General features: G+C 42.4%; 1 protein-coding gene across 5 annotated transcripts; it reads right to left on the bottom strand.

The window, feature by feature from the left end:
- Positions 1-1571: 1571 nt before the first annotated feature.
- CNOT8 (CCR4-NOT transcription complex subunit 8) lies at positions 1572-20338 on the bottom strand. 5 transcript variants are annotated; one of them, XM_069592475.1, is made up of 7 exons: positions 20143-20338; positions 11350-11531; positions 10014-10207; positions 6379-6540; positions 5526-5670; positions 4725-4835; positions 1572-3083 (listed from the first exon to the last, which is right to left on the bottom strand). In XM_069592475.1, exons 2-7 carry the CDS (start codon positions 11464-11466, stop codon positions 2934-2936), a joined length of 879 nt encoding a protein of 292 aa, XP_069448576.1. In that variant the 5' UTR covers positions 11467-11531; positions 20143-20338; the 3' UTR covers positions 1572-2933. The 5 variants fall into 5 exon arrangements, with proteins under 5 accessions (XP_069448576.1, XP_069448578.1, XP_069448577.1 ...); XM_069592477.1 differs by having other exon boundaries at positions 1572-3106; positions 20143-20309; XM_069592476.1 differs by having other exon boundaries at positions 1572-3106; positions 19824-20292.
- Between the last annotated feature and the right edge of the window lie 1131 nt (positions 20339-21469).

Here is a 21469-nt window from a genome sequence, read left to right as displayed (position 1 = left end):
CCATTTCCTACTTTATCCCTAGCATGTACTTACAATGTCTAGTATCTAGTAGGTGCATAATTCAGACTTATCCACTGAATAAGCTGGGAAACTGAAAAAATGCTCATTAATAGCTTGGACTTAAAGGATTCTAAACAGCGCTTTCATACTAGCACTGGCTGACAACCAAGGCTTGTGAGTGGTAGTCAACCTTACTGCCTTAGCAAACCACAGAAATTCAATAACTGGGATTACAATAGCCCCTCCACCCCCAGCCACAATGTCACTTTCCACAGTTTCAGTTACCCCCAGTCAACAGAGTCCAAAAATATTAGATGGGAAATTCCAGGAATAAACAATTCATAAGTTAAACTGTGGCCATTCTGAGTAGCATGAAGAAATCTCACAGCCCTCCCAGTCCATCCCACCAAAACATGAATCATCCTTTTGTCCAGCATATCCACACTGAATACACTACCTACCCATGAGTATATGAAGATTACAAATCATACATTATAGGGTTCAGTACTACGCATGGTTTCAGGCACCCACTGTGGGTCTTGAAACATTTCCCCCACAGATAAGGGGGACTGTATGTGGGGGAGCTGAATCACACCCAAGTTAGTATTCTCTTGGATATTCTGCAGGACCATCCCTTTCTAAGGATAACCACTGACAGCCCTACACACTCCTATATACAAAGTGAAGTTCTTTCCAATTCTACTAGACCTGTGCCCCTTCTTTAGCACTTTAAATATAAAGTTATCTCTATGCAATGTGTACACCCCCATGTCAGTAAACCTGTTCTTAACTGTGGCAAACATAAATGCCTATTTTATACTTGATCTTAGTCAAAAGGCCAAGAAGTAACTAAATGCCTATTTTAATCCAAATTTTTTAGGACATCTGTGTAGGGCTCATAGTCACCAGTATGCCAAAGCACCTTGATTCAGAACCACTGACTGAAGCTGCTTTACCACAATTACAACGATAAATATATATTGCAGTCAAAATTCTAGCTCTGCTCTTGTACCTGACTTACTGTGTCCAACTGTTTACAACCCCATGGACTGTAGCCCGCCAGGCTCCTCTGTCCATGGGATTTCCCAGGCAAGAATACTGGAATGGGTTGCCATTTCCTACTCCAGAGAATCGTCCCCACCCAGGGATTGAACTAGCATCTCTTATGTCTCCCACATTGGCAGGCAGATTCTTTACCACTAGACCACTTGGGAGACTTATTACAGCCCCATATTGTTGGGCCAAAAGGAAGGACTGGAAACAAAGTCCTGAACCAAATCTAGAACTTCAATTTGTCTAAAAGTCCAGTAATTAATAAGCGAATCCACCACATATAATGGAATAGCACCAGGAAACAGAATTAAAACCAATTTCCAAGTAAGGCCCAATAATCAGCAGAGCATAGGAAGTAAAGAGACAATTCCATTTACACAGTTGCTCATTAAGAGCTTTCTACAGAATGAGACATTTTGTATGCAAGCCAACTTGTGGAAAATGGAGGCAAGTTGCACCCATGTCAACAACCATCTTCTAGAGCCAGCAATTCAGAGTTTCGAAAGACCAAACCTTCATGCCAGTGGTTAAAAAGAAATCTTTATTTTACAAAATTAAAAACATAAATAATATTTACAAGCATCTTAAATACCAGCTTATAATACTTGACATTTTTTAATCATTTCAAATTGAGTTTTCCATAAGCTTTTAAAATGCAAGACTATTCATCCACTTCAGTGAGTTACCAGTTTTCATTTCGACTATTCCAAAGGAGTTTTTGGTTTTTGAAATTGTCCATACTGTAGTCATTCAAAAAAAAAAAAAAATACAGCATACTTTTTAAATGACTAGTTAAAAAAAAATTTCACAATCCTGAGCTTCCTTACCCCAGTTGTGCATGGGATACTACTCCAAGAGAACCCTATAAACCAAATTCCTTACTGCCCTGTTTACATGTAACCACTGTGACTTTTTTAAAAGACTCACCTTCCTTATACTCACATTAATCCATGTCCCTAACTTCTCAGTTTGCTGAAAAGGAAAAGCACAGAAAACAGAGAAGAGAGGTGGGAGAACAGAGACAACCATCTGAAATCACATTACTGAAAATATAACAGACTTACGACCCAAAACCTGCTCTCAGTAATTTCCAAGATATTTTATGAAATGAAAACTTAAAATGATTTCAAATGATGCATATGTCACAGCTAATCTCAGTGGCACAATGGAACAGACTTGAAGACATTTAAGTGGTTAACTTAATACCCATTCTGGAGTTCCTTGTACATAATGCGTAGACAGATGCAGTAGAAATTTGTTTTTAAGGAACATTTTCATTATCTGGTCTTCTCAGCACTAATTCATTTCCACATAATAATATATAAGACCAGCAAAGTGTGAGGAAAGCAAATGTCCTTGAGAAAAGTCAAAATAAACAAAAGAAAGGAAAGAAAGGAAAAGGCTCAACATCTATAACCCACTTCACAAGCCCATCGCTTGGTTCCACTTTTGCTCGAAGCCCTCAGCTCAGCTGAGGTTCACAGCAAGAAGTCTTCATCCTCAGAGATTAGCAACAAATTTAAAAGAAAAAGAATGACAACAGGTAAGAGTTATATACATTTTACTAGTTTGTTTCCAACTTGTCCTGGATTTTAAAAGGTGTCAAAGGAGCCATGGATGCTGGTGGCAGGAGATAACTGGAGAAGAGAGGCTTAGGGATGAGGAATAGGGAAGACGTTACAAATTCAGAGCAAACTTCTTCTGGATCTAAAATAAAGTCATCTTTTGTCTTCAGTAAAACAAAAGTCTGTCTGTAAATGCAGATGGTAGGTACAGTTTGCTCAAAAAAGCGTCTTCTCTTGGGGAGGAAGGTGAGTATACACGGTCAGCACAGGAAGCACCACTCTGGAGCCGGGCCAGCCTGCAGAGCCTCGCCGCCATCACTGCTGCATGTTGTTGATGATCGCCAGGATGCTCATCTTCTCCTGGGCAGAGTCCACATCCTCATTCTGCTTCTGGGCCACTCCCGTGCCTAGGCCATAGAGCCGCCCACAGTATTTGGCATCATCAATACTGTCCTCAAAAAACAACTGCAGAACAGGACAGAGAACCCCTGGTGAGAACCACGCCAAGAGTCAGGCCAAGAATCAGGCCAAGCCGCAACACTATCACATCAGCACCTCCCAGCTTTCTTAAGGCCTTGAACATCTAGCCAACTAGAAGCTAACTTCATAAAGAAAGGCTCCAAACCTCTCCTCTGCAGAGTCGTTTCATGTTCCTTTCTCTCTATACAGGTTCCCCTTTCAAAACAGACTTCTACTGATCTTTCCATGAGTTTTCACTGCCAAGATCCCTCTGCTGCTGTTGTTGCTTTTAGTACAACGGCCTCTATCTCATCCCTTCTCTTTAACAGGTAGCACAACGGTTAAAAGCTTGAGCTCTAGCCTCAGACTGACTCACTGTGGTAAAGTCACTTCAATGCTCCTTAAGGCACAGATTCCGGTCCATAAAATGGGTAACACAGTAATAGATTGTTACAAAAATGGACATGAAGCACACACAGCAAGGTGTGTCACCCTTCTGGGCACTCCTGGGCAGAAGAACGCTCTGCTGGAGGTTGAGGAGGTGGTCCAGTGTACGGTAGCACTGTGGGATATTCAGCAGCATAACCCCACTCCCCAGGTTATGAGAGCCGAAAATGTCTCCAGACCCTGCCAAGGGTGCCCCAAAGGGCAAAACTGGGAGCATGATGTTGCCAGCTTTGTTCTTCTTTCTCAAGATGGCTTTAGCTATTGGGGGTCTTTTATGCTTCCATACAAATATTAGGATTATTTGTGCTATTTCTGTGAAAAAATACCCCACTAGAATTTTGATCAGGATTACATTCACTCTGTAGACTGCTTTGGGTAGTATGAATTAACAATATTAATTCTTCCAATCCATGAGCCCAGAATATCTTTCCATTGACTTATGTCTTCAGTTTCTTTCATTAATGTCTCACAGTTTTCAGTGTACAGGTCTTTCATCTCCTTGGTAAAATTTATTCCAAGGTCATTTTATTCTTTTTGATGTAAATGAGACTGTTTTCATAATTTCTCTTTCTGATAGTTCACTATCAACGTATAGACACAAAAGATTTTTATATTAATTTTTTTATCCTGCAATTTTACTGGATTCATCTATTAGTTGTGAAAGTTTTTTGATAAGAGTCTTTGTGGTTTCCTATATATAGTATGTCATCTGCAAATACTGACAGTTTGCCTCCTTTCTGATTTGAATGCCTTGAATTTCTTTTTCTTGCCTAACTGCTCCAGCTAGGACTTCCAAAACCATGTTGAATAAAAGCTGGCAAGAGTGGGTATCCTTGTCTTGTTCCTCATCGTAGAGGAAAAGCTTTCAGCTTCTCACCACTGAGTATGACATCAGATTGGGACATTTGATAATTAATAGAACTCAGCATAAAATGAGTGAGTGGTTTAACAAATGTGTTCACATTACAGAAATCAGAAGAAAAGCAAATACTTGCAAGGATGAGCACTGCAAGGAACACTAAGTACACTTCTAGACTTGAGCATGCTGAGTAACCTCCATTTCAAAATGCTTCTTTGCCTCTCAAATCAGTGTGTTTAACATATGCATAACAAACACACACCAAAAAAAAAACCCTGCTTTCAAGGTGGCCATCAACTTCCAAGAGACACTATAAATTTCCAAAAAGCCTTTTGCCTTACCTCTTTCATCCTGAAGAATGCCATTCCCGTCAACAGTGAGTCTGAGCCTGCCTGGTGCTGCCTTCCAATTCTCTGCAAATCCAACTGATCAGCAACTTCCTGAAGACCTCCCTGGAGATGGAAGGAAAACACATATAATACTACAGACCCAACTTCTCTACTGGAGTCACCTATGTCTGTCAACTCTGTCTGTCTGCTCTACTGGAGTCAACTATGTCAACTATTTACTTAACAGGCCTCACCCCAGACTATCCCATTTTTTAACCCTCCAAATGATACACTGTCTTATATTGCACCACTTTTCACTCCTTTCTTTTCTGTATTAATCTTGTCAGGCCTCTGCCACTGAAAGTCCTCACTGCTGGAAAACAAGGTTGGGGAAAGAGTAAATGCCAGTGCCATTCTAGATGGAAGCCTCTTAGATTAGCAATTTTTAGGGGAGAGAGTTCTTAAATTGTTTAGAGCTAAAACTCCTGAGAGTCTGGTACACTGCAAACCCTATCGCTAACAAACTGTACACATACCTCACGTCTCCAGCTGTTTCACTAGGTTCGTGGGCCCTAAGTGAGGAATGCCTGCCTTAGGGTGAGAGAAGTAGAAGGCTCCGTGCATGCCCAGGTCAAAGACAGTTACCACGCAAATCCCTGTGCCAGTCTACTCTACGTGCACCCTGTCTAGCACCAGACTGGCACCCGGCAGGATTTCAAGGACACACGCTCAACAAACTGCCATAAAGCAAAATGACAAATCTACATTTTTATCTTTTTCTTGTTACTATATATTAAGAAAAATACTGTGTACCTTAAGATTTTTACAACTCTTCATCAGGTATTTGACATCATAAATGGATGGGAAGAAAAGATTCAGAATATGAAAGAATTCATGTTCTTCTTCTGGCAAACGAGAATCTGTTAGCAACTTTACCATGTAGCCAAAATCATAGCCACTATAAGGAGAGAATGAGGCAGTAAGGTAAAAGAGTTATCAGCAGTTATCAGACCCCAGCATTCAACTGCCCATTTCTCAGAGTTTATGGTGCTACCTCATGTTAGGAACTTCAGTTTTCCAAAGGACTCGAGTTTATCCTATACTCTGAACTTTCCATTAAATGACAACCTAACAGATTAATATGGGATATATGTAAGTGAATCCAAGGGTTTATCATTGTGGGTTTTACACATCAAAAATTTAAAAGCAGTGAAAAGTAGAGAGTTCCTTAGTGGTCTAGCGGTTAGCAGCTTTCACTGTGGCCTGGGTTCAATCCTTGGTTGGGGACTGAGATCCCACAAGCAACGCAGTGTGGCAGAAAAAAAAAAAAAATACCTCTCAAGGAGAATGTGGTTTTTGAGTACCCAGGAAACTCCAGGTCAGCCATTTAAATGACAAGAAAAGGTGACCAAGTCTTCTATCTTTCCCACCCTCCATCTTTCCACTTGGCATATACCCCCTGACAGCCACAGGACACAGCCTAATACTGTGTGAAATAAACCAGCATGAGCTCCAAAGTGTTTTTTGAAAAACTGAAATGTGAGCAATAGTTATCATTTCAACTTTATAACTGCTAGTGAACAATAAGAGTGCCAAGAGGACTGCAAAAGTAATGTAAGAATTCGACTGCCTGCTCCCAAAGCAAAAGAGAAACACTGAGACTGACCTGTGAAATGAGAGCCATTTGACGTTGTCACAGAGAACCACCCCAGATGTCATAAGCAGCTCTGCAAAGTGCAGTGTGTCAATCCCTTCCTCTTCATGCTTCTGAAACTGCAGTCCTGAGTTAGCAAGGAGATCTATGGAATCCTGGGAGTACATGTCCTCTCTAAAAAAGAAGGCATTCATTTCTTAGCTCCTAGCATAGTAAAAGGAGTGGGCAACAATATTACCATCACTATATAAATCACAGAACAAGTATTCTTGAATTGCTTTCATACTTTAAGAATAAATCAACTCATTCCTTCCAGTATTCTAGCAAACAAAGTAATCTTATCTGTAACAGAAAGAAAAATGGGATTTTTTCCCCTGCAAAATAAGTGTATTCATTATGAAAGATCCACATTTTCTCATTTAAAGAAAAGCAGAGTCAATCAATGCAAAAATTTAAAAATAACAGAAAGTGGAAAAAAATAACTTTATTATAATGCTACCACATAGAAATGACTGTTTTAATTCTTTCATCTCAGTTTGGTTGGTTGGTTGGTTGGTTTAGTCGCTAAGTCGTGTCTGACTCCTGCGACCCCACAGACTGTAGCCTGCCAGGCTCCTCTGTCCATAGGATTCTCCAGGCAAGAATACGGGAGTGGGTTGCCATTTCCTTCTCCAGAATATCTTCCCGACCCAGGAATCGAACCTGGGTCTCCTGCATTACAGGCAGTCTTTACCGACTGAGCTATGAGGGAAGCCCTCATCTCAGTTTACATACCCTGTTTTCTCTACCCACAGACACACCTCCATCCCTGTATCTACATATCACAGACTATCTTTCCAGACCAACACTCACAGATATAACACATTCTTTGTGGCTCTCAAATAGTATTCCACTGTAAAGATCCATTAATCTAAACACAGGAATATTTATAATACCACATAACAGAAATGAAGGTTTGTGTTCTCCTCCTTTTCCACTAGATTTCACTGCTTGCCTTTTGTTTTTCACATAAACTTAGGACAGAACGCTAGAAACCAAAACACCACAATCTCAATTTTTTTCCACTAAACTGAAACCAATGCTGAATCACAATCTTGTTCTTACTAAAATAAACACTATTTTAAATACAAACACCAATCATGCAATAAATATAACCCTTATTTTTCCTGTGTACTAAACTGTCATCACTGTACAAATAACAGGCTTTGGCTAAGGACTCAAAAACTACAGTTAAAGGAAAGATCCAGATCATCTCCTAAAATTATTCTCTGAACCTCAAAGAAAACTCCAGAACAATAATCAAAAAATTATTTCTGACCTATCAGATGCTCCTGGTCCCAATTAAACAAAGCAGTTTTCAAGAACTGGGGCCCAACAGGAAATACACTAACACCACCTCATTCAATGAGCAAAACAATGATCTCCCCAAATTTTCCCCTTAAAAATTACATCCTCCTCAAAAACTTCGAAGAAGAACTATGATGTGATCCAGCAATGCCACTTCTAGGTATATATACGAAGGAAAGAAAATCATTATCTCAAGGTGATAGATCTCTGCACATCCATGTTCACAGCACCACTATTCCCAACAGCCAAGACATGCAAACAACCCAAAGGTCCATCAATGGATGAGCAGATGAACAATACACAGCACATACACACAGCGGACTATCACTCAGCTAAGGGAGGCAATTCTGCCACATATGACAACATGGACGGCCCTTAAGGACATTTGTTGTTGCTGCTCGGTCGCTAACTGGTGTCCAACTCTGCGACCCCATGGACTGGAGCACACAAGGCTTCCCTGTCCTTCACTATCTCCCGGAGTTTGCTCAGATTCATATCCATTGAGTCAGTGATGCTATCTAACCATCTCATCCTCTGCCGCCCTCTTCTCCTTTTGCCTTCAATCTTTCCCAGCATCAGGGTCTTTTCCAATGAGTCGGGTCTTCACATCAGGTGGCCAAAGTATTGGAGCTTCAGCTTCAGCATCAGTCCTTCCAATGAATATTCAGGGTTGATTTCCTTTAGGATTGACTGGTTTGATCTCCTTGCTGTCCAAGGGACTCTCAAGAGTCTTCTCCAGCACCATTATGCTAAGTAAAATAAGCCAGTCACAAAAAGACAAATACTGTATGATTCCACTTATATGAAATATCTAAAGTAGTCAAATTCATAGAAACAAAGGAGAATGATGGTTACCAAGAGCTGGGGGAAAGGAAAAAGGTGAGCTGTTGTTCAATGGATACAGTTTCAGATTTGCAAGATGAAAAAGTTCTGGAGGTGTGCTTCACCACAACGCAAGTACACTTAACATTACTCAACTGTATACTTAAATATGGTTAAGATGGTAAATTTCATGTTGTGTGGTTTTTACCACAGCTTATTTCTAAAGTGCATAAAAATCTGCCCACTATCAGATAGGCTTCAGTTTCAATCACCCTTGATTAGCATACTCTCTACACTTCATTTCTATTATGAAAGACAGTAGTAACACTATTTACAGATAGGAAACTGAATTATAGAAGGTAAAATAACTGACCCAAATTTGCCCAGCTAAGATATGGCAGAACTGCAATTAGAACCCTGATCTCCTAATTGGGGAACTGATTTCCCTTTTACATTTTACACAGCCCTACTAAGATATAATTCACATAGTGAACAATGCCCTCATGTAAAGTGTGCAATTCAATAGTATATTCACAGAGTTGTATAACCACTATCAATCATGTGCCACCTCATCACCTCTAAAAGAAACCCATACCCATTAAGCACTCACTCCCCATTACCTCCCCGCTATCCACCCTGGACAATTACCACTCTTTTCTCAAGGACCTATTTTGGACATTTCAAATAAACAAAATCATAGGATATGTGATCTTTTGTGTCTGGCTTCTTTCCGTTAGCATGATGTTGTCAAAGCTCATGCATGTATAACACATGTCAGTACTTTATCTCTCTGGACAGTCCAGTAAAATTCCATGGCATGGAGATACCATATACAGCCATTCCTCAGATCACAGACATTTGGACTGACTGTTTCTACATTGTGGCCTTTATGAATAATGCTGCTATGAACACTCACAGGTTTTTACACTGATGTATGATTTCATCTTTTAGGTGCAATTGCTGGGTCATACGGTAACGCCATGTTTCACCTTTTGAGAAACTGCCTGTTTTCCAAAGAGGCTGCACCATTTTATGTTTCCAATAGCAATATATGAGAGTTCTAATTTCTCCACACCCTCATCAGCATTTGCTATTATGTCTTCTTGATTATAGCTGCCTAATGGGTATGAAGTAGTTTATTTACTGTTGGTTTTGATTTGCATTTCTCTAATGACTAAGGATGGTGGCCATCTTTTCACAAGCTTATTGACCATCTTTAAATCTTCTTTGGAAAAATATATATTCAAATCTTACACCTATTTTTAACTGAGCTTTTTATTGTCAACTTGCAAGAATTCTTTAAGGGAGGCTTTTCTTTCTGATATTTGTTACTCCATCTTCTGACTGACTACTCTGTCCACCCCCTACTTGGGTTTGAGGGAAACAAAACTTAAAAATTAATAAAATCAGTTAAAGTCACAGTCTGCACAAATGTAGAAAGTCTAAGAATAACACTGAGAAGTGTCTCAGACACTTACGTAAGGTTGAATTTGAAGTTGAACTGCCAGGTGTTGATTCCAGAAGGATATTCTCCCTTCTCATTTGTGAATGTAAGGCCCAGCTGGATGATTTTTAAAAGGTCAACATTGCACCGTAAGAGCTGATACTGGTAATCTATAGAACTACGAAATTCACCAATGGGTCGTACCACAACACCTGGAAATTCTGTGTCCTAGGAAAGGAAAAAGTCTCTTGTCATAAGGTTTCACAAACCACTGGATGCCGACTTGATCATTCATAAAAAAATTTTTATCTCCATTTACAAAAGCTATACGACAAACCCCAAGCTCAGGCACAAAAATTCACCTTAAAATACTGATTTCATTAATCTGCAGAAGGAGCACTGGAATCATGAAGCTTTACACAACAGCTTGGAGATCTAAGCAGAACGTGAACAGAAGTAGTTGACTAACTCTGGGTCCATTAAGAACATTCTCAGTTTGGGAATTCCCTGGTGGTACAATGGTTAGGACTCAGCGCTTTCACTGGTTGGCAAACTAAGATCCTACAAGACACGCAGGGTAGCAAAAAAAAAAAAAAAAAAAACCACCATTCTAGGTTCATATACAATTAACTAGGAACAGTTGAGGTTGAGAACAGAACTCTTATGAATAAACACAAATACAGGAACATGAGACAGCCATTAGAAAATAATAATCAAGAGCCCCAAGCTTGGCTTAAAGTAAAAAGCCTGGAACAAGATCAGAGAGAGAGTTCTGAATACCAGCCTGAAGACGTAATTCTATACTCTCCACAGCAGGAGTCACAAACTCCAGGCAGTTAAAGTAAAGGAGAAAAGCACACAGAATATGAAAAGGGTTATGAGTAATGGAGACTGGAGCAAACTAAAGAGTACGCGCCTCCCCTAAAAGAGGGCCTTAATTTCACTAGGACGCATGTCTCCCTCCAGCTACTCAACACCGGACAGGAAAGTGGACCCTATGGTGCCCATTTTTTCCAGATATACCAGAAATCTGGAATTTGAGTAAGATCTCTTGACTTTTAAATGCTGCCAACTACTTTTTAAAAAGTGCTGCAACACTGTCCAAGTCACCATACCTGTGGAACACATGTGTCCTATGGGCTGAGACAACTTCTATTTAAAGACAGAGTAACATCATCAATAATCTAAGATCCTGCAGGTTACATCCTTCTCAGACACACAGGCTACCTTGATGTTTCATAAAAGCAACATAACCTGCCAGCATGTTTAATTTACCATGGCTTTAGTGTAATCATTTCTTTCAAAATCTCATAATAAATATTCCCTAAGCCCGTTTCAGAAGGTGAGTCAAAGAGAGTAGAGCTCCTTACCATGGCAATATAACTGTAACTGAGCACAATTTCTCGGATCTTCCTCATCTCTTCTTCCAGATTGCTGGCCCAGACTTCACAGATGACCTGGCTGTTCTCCACAAGTGCCGCAGGCATCCTGAAGAAATTTGAAGGGGCTTTCAGCAGACTCCGTTGGAGGGCAAATCAATGGCTGATCTGATCTACATTCAAAAACATATTTTGAAATCACATTAATTTACACACTGGCATTAAGATGTTAACAAAACAAAGACATCAAAACAATACCATCACATCATCAGCTTAAACTAAAACATTAAGACTACTGTATTTATTCTCCCATTTATACAATGGAGAGACACACACAAACACAGACTTTGGCTCCGTTCCTCAGTTCTTAAACTTGAAGAAAATAAATAAAATTACTTAAACATGAAAAAACTTTTGCCTAAGCTGCCCTTTAGCACAGAAATGAAGCTATTACCCTAATCCAGTTTTTGAGCCCTCTCCAGACTAACTGAAGATTAAAATAATCCCCTATGAATACAAATATGTCCTTATACAAGACTTTCACATCACTCTGATCACTCTGCACACAGACCAAATCATGGAAACATTTCTAAAGGAATCACTTCAGGAAGTTTAAATGTACCAGGATCTCTGAAAGCCTGAAAGAATGTGGACCTGAACACTTACGCTGAAGTCTTAACACTGTGATGAATATGGGCATGGGAATAGCCACTCCAATCCCCAAAAAAGGAAATTCTTTTTCCCCATCAAAAAAAGTCAAATACAACCAGAGGCCAAAAGATCAAGAAGTGAGAGATTTAAGTTGTAAAAACCAATCCCAAGGGCTAATCTGAGCAACTACAATGAAAATCAGAACTTGAGTTATTAATGTCTACTTTTCACCATATAATAAGAAGCTAAGCAGCAATTCAACAATAAAAACAGAGAAGATAGAGGTGTAAATAATTCAACCAGAAGCAACATTATTTACAATGTATATTCTGGGAGGAAACTGGGGAGGCAACAAGATAAACTCAACCTGGTTCAGTTTTAAGAGTAATGCTATTACTATAGAAATGATGTGCCTGGTTATAAAATGACAAAAAGGAGCTTATCATAAGGGTATTTACTTAAAAAGCAAGTCCACGCACAGATCCTCAACACAATATAAGAGTGGGCTCCACTGAATATATTCAAGGAAAAATTCCTAGAAAGAGTAAAATGAATCTTTGCTTGCAAGATGCTGTTGTTGTTATTTAGTCGCCAAGTCATGCCCGACTCTGCGACCTCATGGACTGCCCCACACCAGGCTTCCTTGTCCTTCATTATCTTCCAGAGTTTGCTCAGATTCATGACCACTGAGTCAGTGATGTGATCTAACCATCTTATCTTCTGCAGCCCCCTTCTCCTTTTGCCTTCAATCTTTCCCAGCATCAGAGTCTTTCTTTTCCAATGAATCAGCTCTTCGCATCAGATAGCCAAAGTATTGGAGCTTCAGCTTCACCATACTGGAGCTTCAGCTTCAGCATCAGTCCTTCCAATGACTATTCAGGGTTGATTTCCTTTAGGACTAACTGGTTTGATCTCCTTGCAGTCCAAGGGACTCTCAAGAGTCTTCTCCAGCACCACAATTCAAAAGTATCAATTCTTCGGTGCTCAGCCTTCTTTATGGTTCAACTTTCACATCCATACACAACGATAGCTAGGCAGATGCGTAGCTACGGTCATATAGCTATGACTATATCAACACCATAGCTAGACAGATGCAAAACTAAGAATGTGGATCAAAACAAAATTGGCATTCCCACGTGCTATCATTTCTGAGACACTTCCGAAAAACCGTCCGTAACCAACCTCTGAAGCTGTGAAGCTCGCTCAGTCGTGTCCGACTCTTTTGCAACCCCATGGACTGTAGCCTACCATGCTCCTCCGTCCGTGGGATTCTCCAGGCAAGAATACTGGAATGGGTTGCCATTTCCTTCTCCAGGAGATCTTCCCAACCCAGGGATCAAACCCAGGTCTCCCGCATTGTAGGCAGACGCTTTACCATCTGAGCCACCAGGGAACCTCTACCAACCTCTGAAGATTCCACTTATTCAAGTTACTCCATACTTTGACAGATGCTTCTCTGAAATTATAGTAGATTTTCTGTAATCACTCTGAAACTTAAATAGACTCTGTGGCAGGTTCCTAACAAATATGGGTGAACACTTCTTAAAGGCAGAATTCATTTCTTCTGATTTTTATTCTACATACAACAGGCATAAAGTAAAAGCGTGCAAATGAACTAATCAAGAACATCAGAAAATGGCAGAAGTTCAGACAGAGTGTGGAGTAAATTCCAATATTTGACCATTATTAAGAAAATGCTGGGGGGAATTTTCTGGTGGACTACTGGTTAGGACTCAGCACTCTCACTGTGGGGGGCCCAGGTTTGATCCCGGGTCAAGGAACTAAGATCCCACAAGCCATGCAATGTGGCCAAAAGAAAGAAAGAAAGAAAATGCTGGGGCCCAAAACCTTAGATTCTAAACCACGCTTAAGATGTTCCCCTGCAATAGGGCATAAAACCATTTCTATGCCCATTAATGTTATATCAGTACCCCTTCATGCACTTCCTTTTTGGCATCACATCAAACACAACCATAAAACTACTTTAGGGGAAGTGGGTATCCCTAGTGAGATATTTACATAAAAACAAAACAAAAGCAATTCAAGCAAAAAATGTCTTTGTCCTCCAAGCACCAAAGATCAGGCTTAAAAAGAGGACAATTGGATTATTTTAACTCTTAGAACAAGGTTCCCGAGCTAAGAAGCTCTAATGTCAAAGCGTTAGTTGCTTAGTCTCAGTTGTATTCAACTCTTTGTGAGTCCATGGACTGTAGCCCGCCAGGCTCCTCTTGTCCACGGAAGTCTCCAGGCAAGAACACTGAAGTGGACAGTCATTCCCTCCTCCAAGGAATCTTCCTAACCCAAGGATCGAACCCAGGTCTCCTGCATTGCAGGCCGATTCTTAATGTTTTATCAAAAGAACTCAGGGAACAATCTGAAGAGGTTCCCTCTGGTCAAACAAAATACGATCTGAATATCTTTATGGATAATTACTAAAATGTATTATGACTTCTCAGATAGAGATTTAAATCCAAGAGTTCATAATGGGTCTTCCCTGGTGGCTCAGTGGTAAAGAATCCGCCTGCCAATGTAGGAGACACGGGTTCGATCCCTGGTCAGGGAAGATCCCACATCCTGCAGAGCAACTAAACCCACGCACAACTATTGAGCCTGTGCCCTAGAGCCCATCTCCGCAACAAAAGAAGGCACCACAAGAGAAACCCTCGCACCACAACTAGAGAGTAGCCCCCGCTCGCTGGAACCAGAGGAAAGCCCCAACAATGAAAAATCAGCACAGCCAAGAAATGAATAAATAAATAAATAAATAAATTTTAAGAGTTCATAATGAGCTAAGAAAATACATTTCATTGTGCACCATTAGAGAATGAGAGTGAATGGACTTATTTTTTAAAACATGTCTCTTGTCTTTCCTATATAAACTATAACCCCAAATAACCAAATAGCTGAAGGAAAGTTTCTCTTTAGAGGTGGTATAGCTAAAAATAAATACGGAGTGATAGACTATCACCATTTTGTAACTCCTAACGAATTTAAAATGGCACCCCACTCCAGTACTCTTGCCTGGAAAATCCCATGGATGGAGGAGCCTGGTAGGCTGCAGTCCATGGGGTAGCCAAGAGTCAGACACTACTGAGTGACTTCACTTTCACTTTTCACTTTCATGCACTGGAGAAGGAAATGGCAAGCCACTCCAGTGTTCTTGCCTGGAGAATCCCAGGGACGGGGGAGCCTGGTGGGCTGCAGTCCATGGGGTAGCCAAGAGTCAGACACTACTGAGTGACTTCACTTTCACTTTTCACTTTCATGCACTGGAGAAGGAAATGGCAAGCCACTCCAGTGTTCTTGCCTGGAGAATCCCAGGGACGGGGGAGCCTGGTGGGCTGCCGTCTATGGGGTCGTACAGAGTCAGACACGACTGAAGCAACTTAGCAGCAGCAGTAGCAGCAACGAGTTTAAACATCTGGCATTTATATGGAATATCTAGAAAAGGCAAAAAAAATCTATCAGACATAAAAGATTACACGGTAGAATGGGACTAAGAGTTATATAAATGGGAATGAGGTTTATCTTATTGAGGAGACAGAAATGTTCCCAAACTCCACAACAATGATTATTGCACAACTCAAAAAATTTAATAAAAAGAAAAAAAATCACTGAATTTTACATGAAAATGGGTGTTTTTATAGTAATGTAAATTACATCTCAATAAAGATGTTAAATAATCACTTTTAATCATCACAAAGAGACTACCAGGTATTATGTGCCTCAAAAAACAAAACACATCACCACAATGAAATTGTCTTGCAAAAAAAATTTAACTTGAATCTGACCAAGTCTCTATATTTAACTACTAATATACAGAAAATAAGGACACAGGAACACATTAAATGACACCAGAGAAACTCAACCAACAAAATCCAGAAACTTCTATAGGAAACTAGAGAATCCAGCTTTTTCAACAAATAAATTACAAGAAATAAAGGTAAAAGACTCTCAGGATATCTATCAATCAATCAAAACATACAGACCTTAGTTAAACTCTGCTCTAAGCAACTCATAGGAAAAAAAAATTCTAACATTTTTGAGACAAGTAGAAGTCTGAACTGGAGAAGGAAATGGCAACCCACTCCAGTGTTCTTGCCTGGAGAATCCCAGGGACAGAGGAGCCTGGTGGGCTGCCGTCTATGGGGTCGCACAGAGTCGGACACGACTGAAGCGACTTAGCAGCAGCAGCAGCAGAAGTCTGAACAATGTCTGATTTTTTTGGTTTCAAGGTTTTCTTTACTCCTCTTTTTTTTTTTTTTTGGTGTTACATAGCAGTTAATAGTGTTTTTTTAATAAGTTCTCACCTTTTAGAGATAATGCAAAATAGTTGTAAGTGACTGGACATAAAATGTGGGATTTGCTTCAAAGTAACAGTGAAGAAAACTCACAACAACTTTTACAGTACTATCATTCTCCACAGGCTTCCCCGGTGGCTCAGCAGTAAAGAATCCACCCACCAATTTAGGAGACTCAGGTTTAATCCCTGGGTCAGGAAGATCCCCCAGTGAAGGACACAGCAACCTACTTCAGTATTCTTGCCTGGGAAATCCCAAGGACAAGTAGCCTCGAGGGCTACAGTCCATGGGGTCGCAAAGAGTTGGAGATGACTTAACAACTAAACAATAATTTTTCTCTATATTTTACAGATACGAAAACTGAAATTTAAAGACATTAACTTTAAAAGGTAGTATTATGACTTCCATTTCCAAGAAAATTCTTTTTATAATACAGGGACTGGGGATTAAGAGGAGTACAAACTATTATGTATAAAATAAGCTATAACAATATACTGTACACAAGGAATATATATAGCCAATATTTTATAATAACTATAAATGGAGTACAACATTAAAAATTGTGAATCACTGTTGCACACCTGTAACATATAACTTTGTACATCAACTACAATTAAATTTTCTTTTTACTTCTTTTTAAAAGCTAACCATTGTTATATGCGTGTGGGTACACTCAGTCATGTGTGACTCTTTTCGACTCCATGGTTGTAGCCCATGAGGCTCCTCTGTCCATGAGATTTTCCAGGTAAGAAGAATGAAGTGGGTTACCATTCCCTTCTCCAGGGGATATTCCTGACCTAGGGACTGAACCCAAGTCTCCTGCATCTCCTGCACTGGTAGGCAGATTTTTTACCACTGAGCCAGCTGGGAAGTATGTACAATCACTGTTATAGTACTGACAAACAAGGAAGTCAAAACCAGACCACTGGCAAAATATTTAAGACATGCTTCCACCAAACCCTTATCTAGGAAAACTATGCAGAAACAAACAATAGCTTGGAAGCAGCAAAATGTAGTGCCACTCGAAAACTGAAAAGGAACGTCCAGTTCAGTTCAGTTCAGTCGCTCAGTCATGTCCGACTCTTTGCGACCCCGTGAATCGCAGCACGCCAGGCCTCCCTGTCCATCACCAACTCCCAGAGTTCACTCAGACTCACGTCCATCGAGTCAGTGATGCCATCCAGCCATCTCATCCTCTGTCATCCCCTTCTCCTCCTGCCCCCAATCCCTCCCAGCATCAGTCTTTTCCAATGAGTCAACTCTTCGCATGAGGTGACCAAAGTACTGGAGTTTCAGCTTTAGCATCATTCCTTCCAAAGAAATCCCAGGGCCATTACATACATTTAATTTAGCGTAAATTACTACTGGCAGCCTAAAGCAATGGAAATAATGATGATGATAATAAATAAAGCTAACAATTCTACCTGCCACTTTCCACTCAGTGAGCACAAGCTCCAGTATGAGCCCAAAATGGGGATCAATAAGCATACTTTTCCCCATGGTCATCAGTCCTCTTCCTAAGCCTCTCAGTGCCAACACAGCACAGGGCACCTCATAGTGTAGAATGACTCTATGCCATTCAACCGTGTGTATCTGTTCAACACAGCCCCTAAAGGTAACCTAATTACTGTACCTGGATTACAACCAAAGAAACTGTAATAAGTTTCCAAACTGAGGGAGAAGACTTCTTTAGTAGAGTAGTGTTAAGAATCCATCTGCCAATGCAGGGGACACAGGTTTGATCCTTGATCCAGGAAGATTCCACATACTGCGGAGCAACAGTGTGCCACAACTACTGAAGCCCACTCGCCTAGAGCCTGTGCTCCACCTCAAGAGAAGCCACCACGATGAGAAGCCCACAGACCGCCACTAGAGAAAAAGCCTCCACAGCAACAAAGATCCAGCAGAGCCAAGACTAAATAAATAATCTTTTTTTAAAAAATGAAGGTGACACAACTGCGCTAGATTTACTGAGAAACACAACGGCCATTTCCAATTCTGCACTTTCCTAAGTGAAGTGAAAGTGAAGTCGCTCAGTCGTGTCCGACTCTTTGTGACCCCATGGACTGTAACCTATCAGGCTCCTCTGTCCATGGAATTTTCCAGGCAATAGCACTGGAGTGGATTGCCATTTCCCTCTCCAGCGGATCTTCCCGACCCAGGGATCGAACCCAGGTCTCCCGCATTGTAGACAGACGCTTTACCGTCTGAGCCACCAGGGAAGTCTTAATTTTGGTTGCATGCAAGGTTTGACCCTCAGGCTGACTTGAAAACCTGACTCCCACAGAAGCTACTCCACTCTATATGAAAGCAAAATACAAGCCCTGATACCTGTTGCTTGCCAGTACTAGACTGTGTAAGGCCACTCAGGAGTTCCTGAGGTGTCTGCCCTGTGCTCATCTGTAGAACAAATTGAGCAGATCGCCCCTCAATGATCTACAGTGTAACTTCTCCAAAACAAAGCTTCTTAAAAACTCAGAAAAGCTCTGAAGAGCAACTCAAGAAAAAGTCAACAGAACGCTTTCTCTGCAAGCAATCCAGAGAACCAGACCTTGCTTGGGAAAAGCATGTTTTGGTTTTTCTGGGTTTGTTTTGTTTGAGGCTGTGTGTGCAGTTCAGTCCAAGGAAACAATAAAAAAGACTTCCCCATTCTGGCGGACAGGACAAAGGCTTTGCAACGCACGGCTAAGAAGGAAAAGGAAGTAAGCAGCACTTCAGAAGAAATGGCAGCCTCCTGGAGGGGGGTTCTCCCTATCCCGGCCGCGGGGGCCGCCGTCCTCCGCCCCCGCCAAACAGTGTCCCAAGACACCACCCTGGACCGAACCGCAGTTTAACCAGTTTTAAAAACTACCCTTGTGGCCCGGACCTGTGAGCTGGCTCCTCCAGAGCGAATAGCTCTGGTTCAGAAAGCCACCGAACAGCAAGGAAAAGTTGTGAGGCCGCAAGAACCAAGAAGGGGGAGGCGCGCGAGGTTCCAAACTCAGGTCCCCTGCCTTACATCTTCTTCCTTCATCCTTCTCTCCTGTTCTGGATCACTTTCCCACTGCAAACCACCCTTACCCCTCTCCTCCTCCTAACCCCACTTTTTTTTTTTTTTTTTTGGTAAAACAAAGATATTTAAATTACACCCCTTAGGGCCAAAGAGAGCTAAGTTCGAAGCGAGGACGCGAAGGAGCTATGGGGCTTTGCCTACGTTACTTAACCTCTCTCCTGCCTCAGTTTTCCCTTCTTTTAAAATGGGTTTAATGATGGCATACATCTCGGAGGACTGCAGTAGGGGTTAAAAGAATGAAGCACATAAGGTGCTCTTCAAGCTCCGGTACACAGCACTAGAATATTACTGTCGTGTGCTAGTGGTGGTTATTATGACTACTATTTTATTTGATGGGCCTCTTTCTCTTCTCATACCCTTTCCCTCACGCACGCTCCCACTCCCTTTCCTTCCGCAGGCCCCTGATGGCCTCCACACTTTCTTATCTCACCCTCCTCCCTGATAAGCCTGGACCCGCTTACCCTGACAGGCAGAACCCGCAAAGCGCGGTCAGACGGGCTGGCGGGAGGGCTTCCCGGGAGCGGCGACGGCGGCCCTTGACCCGGTGTTCTCCCCCTGCCCCGGATCGGGTCCTAGAACCGAGCGGCCCAGTGAGATGGGCGCCCTCGGGCCCAGAGCGGCTTCACGCACCGCCCCCAAACAACCTGGCCACACCGCTCTATCCATCCGATCCGCCCGACTCGCCTGCTCCTTTCACGTCCGTTCTGGCGCGCGCGCGCCTGACTCCACCCGCCCCTCCCTTTCTGCGCGCCCCGGCGATCCTGTGCGTGTTCGCCCAACCTGTGGCCTCGCGGGAGCGTCGCGCGAGCGCGCAAACGGCAGGGCGGGGCGACCTCGAACGACGCACGCGGAATACAGGCCCGTCCGGCCTTCGCGCGGTTCGTTGTGCTGGTTCATTTCATCAACACCACTGCTCCTCCATCTCGGTTCGCCTTCCGCGCACGCTCAAATGAAGGGGCGTGCCCTAGGGCTAGCCTCCTCCCAATGGTGGGCGTGGCCTAGCTAGACTAAAGGCCGAGGGCAGCGCTGGGTCTGTCCGACTCAATCTTCACAATTACGTCTGGGTTCTTTCTCCCTTCTCTGAAGGACCATTAAAATCGGAGGCAGCAGACTTTCAGGGAGGTTTGCTGGTCGGGGCGGGGGGGGCGGGGGGTTGTCCTGACCCCTTCCTATAATACTAATACCGCCCCCTGGACACTTCACTTACCAGACATCTACCTTACGACTTCCTTTCTGACAATTGGTTGGCAGTGGGGCAGCAACCCCAAATAAAGTCTAGGTGACATCCACCAAGGCCCGCTCCCCACCTCCTCGCCTCGGGGAGCAGAGCCAGCACCGCTACCATAGCAACCAGGCCTAGGGTCGGTTCGAGTTACAAAGAAGACGCGGCTTGGTTGAGGAGGCACAGGGTGAATGCTGGTGCGCTCCCGCTTTCTGAGAAGCTTCGAGACGTGTCGGGTGCTAAGCGAACTCGCCAGATCTATGTTGTCAGAGCAGTGAGGCCCAGGCCTAGCTTAGGTTCTTTCAAAGCCCGCACCTGCCCTCTGATTATCCGTGAATCTTGTTTGGAAAGAGAGCTCTTTGCCAACTCCTGTTCTTGGCAGCTTGACCGAGCTCGGATGCAAGGTTGCCTCGTGTTCTCGTGTTCTCGGATGGTGGGAGAGCAGAACACTGACTTCCTGAACAGTTAGCAATTCCAAGCAGCCCTCACAGTCACTCACGCAAAACCTCCCGTCCCTGTGAGAAGGTGCAGACTCCCCAGAGCATAGAGAGTCATCCTTCTTGATGTCTTCCCTTGAAGGAGCTGTTGGTACTGCTGGTGATGCTGCTGCTAAGTCGCCTCAGTCGTGTCCGACTCTGTGCGACCCCATAGACGGCAGCCCACCAGGCTCCCCCGTCCCTGGGATTCTCCAGGCAAGAACACTGGAGTGGGGTGCTATTGCCTTCTCCAGCTGTTGGTAAGTGGATAGCAAATTCAACCCCAGCGATGTGAACGCTCATCCCATTAAAAATGCACTTTCTGAACACTCCTTCCCTTTCCGTCTGCGAAGGAGTATCTGTCTCCTTATCCGTAAGAGGGATATGAAAAACAATCTCACAAGATGTT

Source organism: Ovis canadensis, chromosome 5 (assembly GCF_042477335.2).
Source record: "Ovis canadensis isolate MfBH-ARS-UI-01 breed Bighorn chromosome 5, ARS-UI_OviCan_v2, whole genome shotgun sequence".
Lineage (NCBI taxonomy): Eukaryota > Metazoa > Chordata > Mammalia > Artiodactyla > Bovidae > Ovis > Ovis canadensis.
Note: the sequence above shows the minus strand (reverse complement) of the source record. Positions and strands in the feature narration are given on the sequence as shown.

Bases quoted from the DNA above. Each gene is read 5' to 3' on its own strand.
- CNOT8 (XM_069592475.1), bottom strand. From the start codon at position 11,466: ATGCCTGCGGCACTTGTGGAGAACAGCCAGGTCATCTGTGAAGTCTGG. The intron at 10,208-11,349 runs GTAAGGAGCTCT...TTCCTTTCCTAG, and splicing joins GTTACAGTTATATTGCCATG to GACACAGAATTTCCAGGTGT. The intron at 5,671-6,378 runs GTCAGTCTCAGT...CTCTCCTTATAG, and splicing joins AAATGGCTCTCATTTCACAG to TGGCTATGATTTTGGCTACA.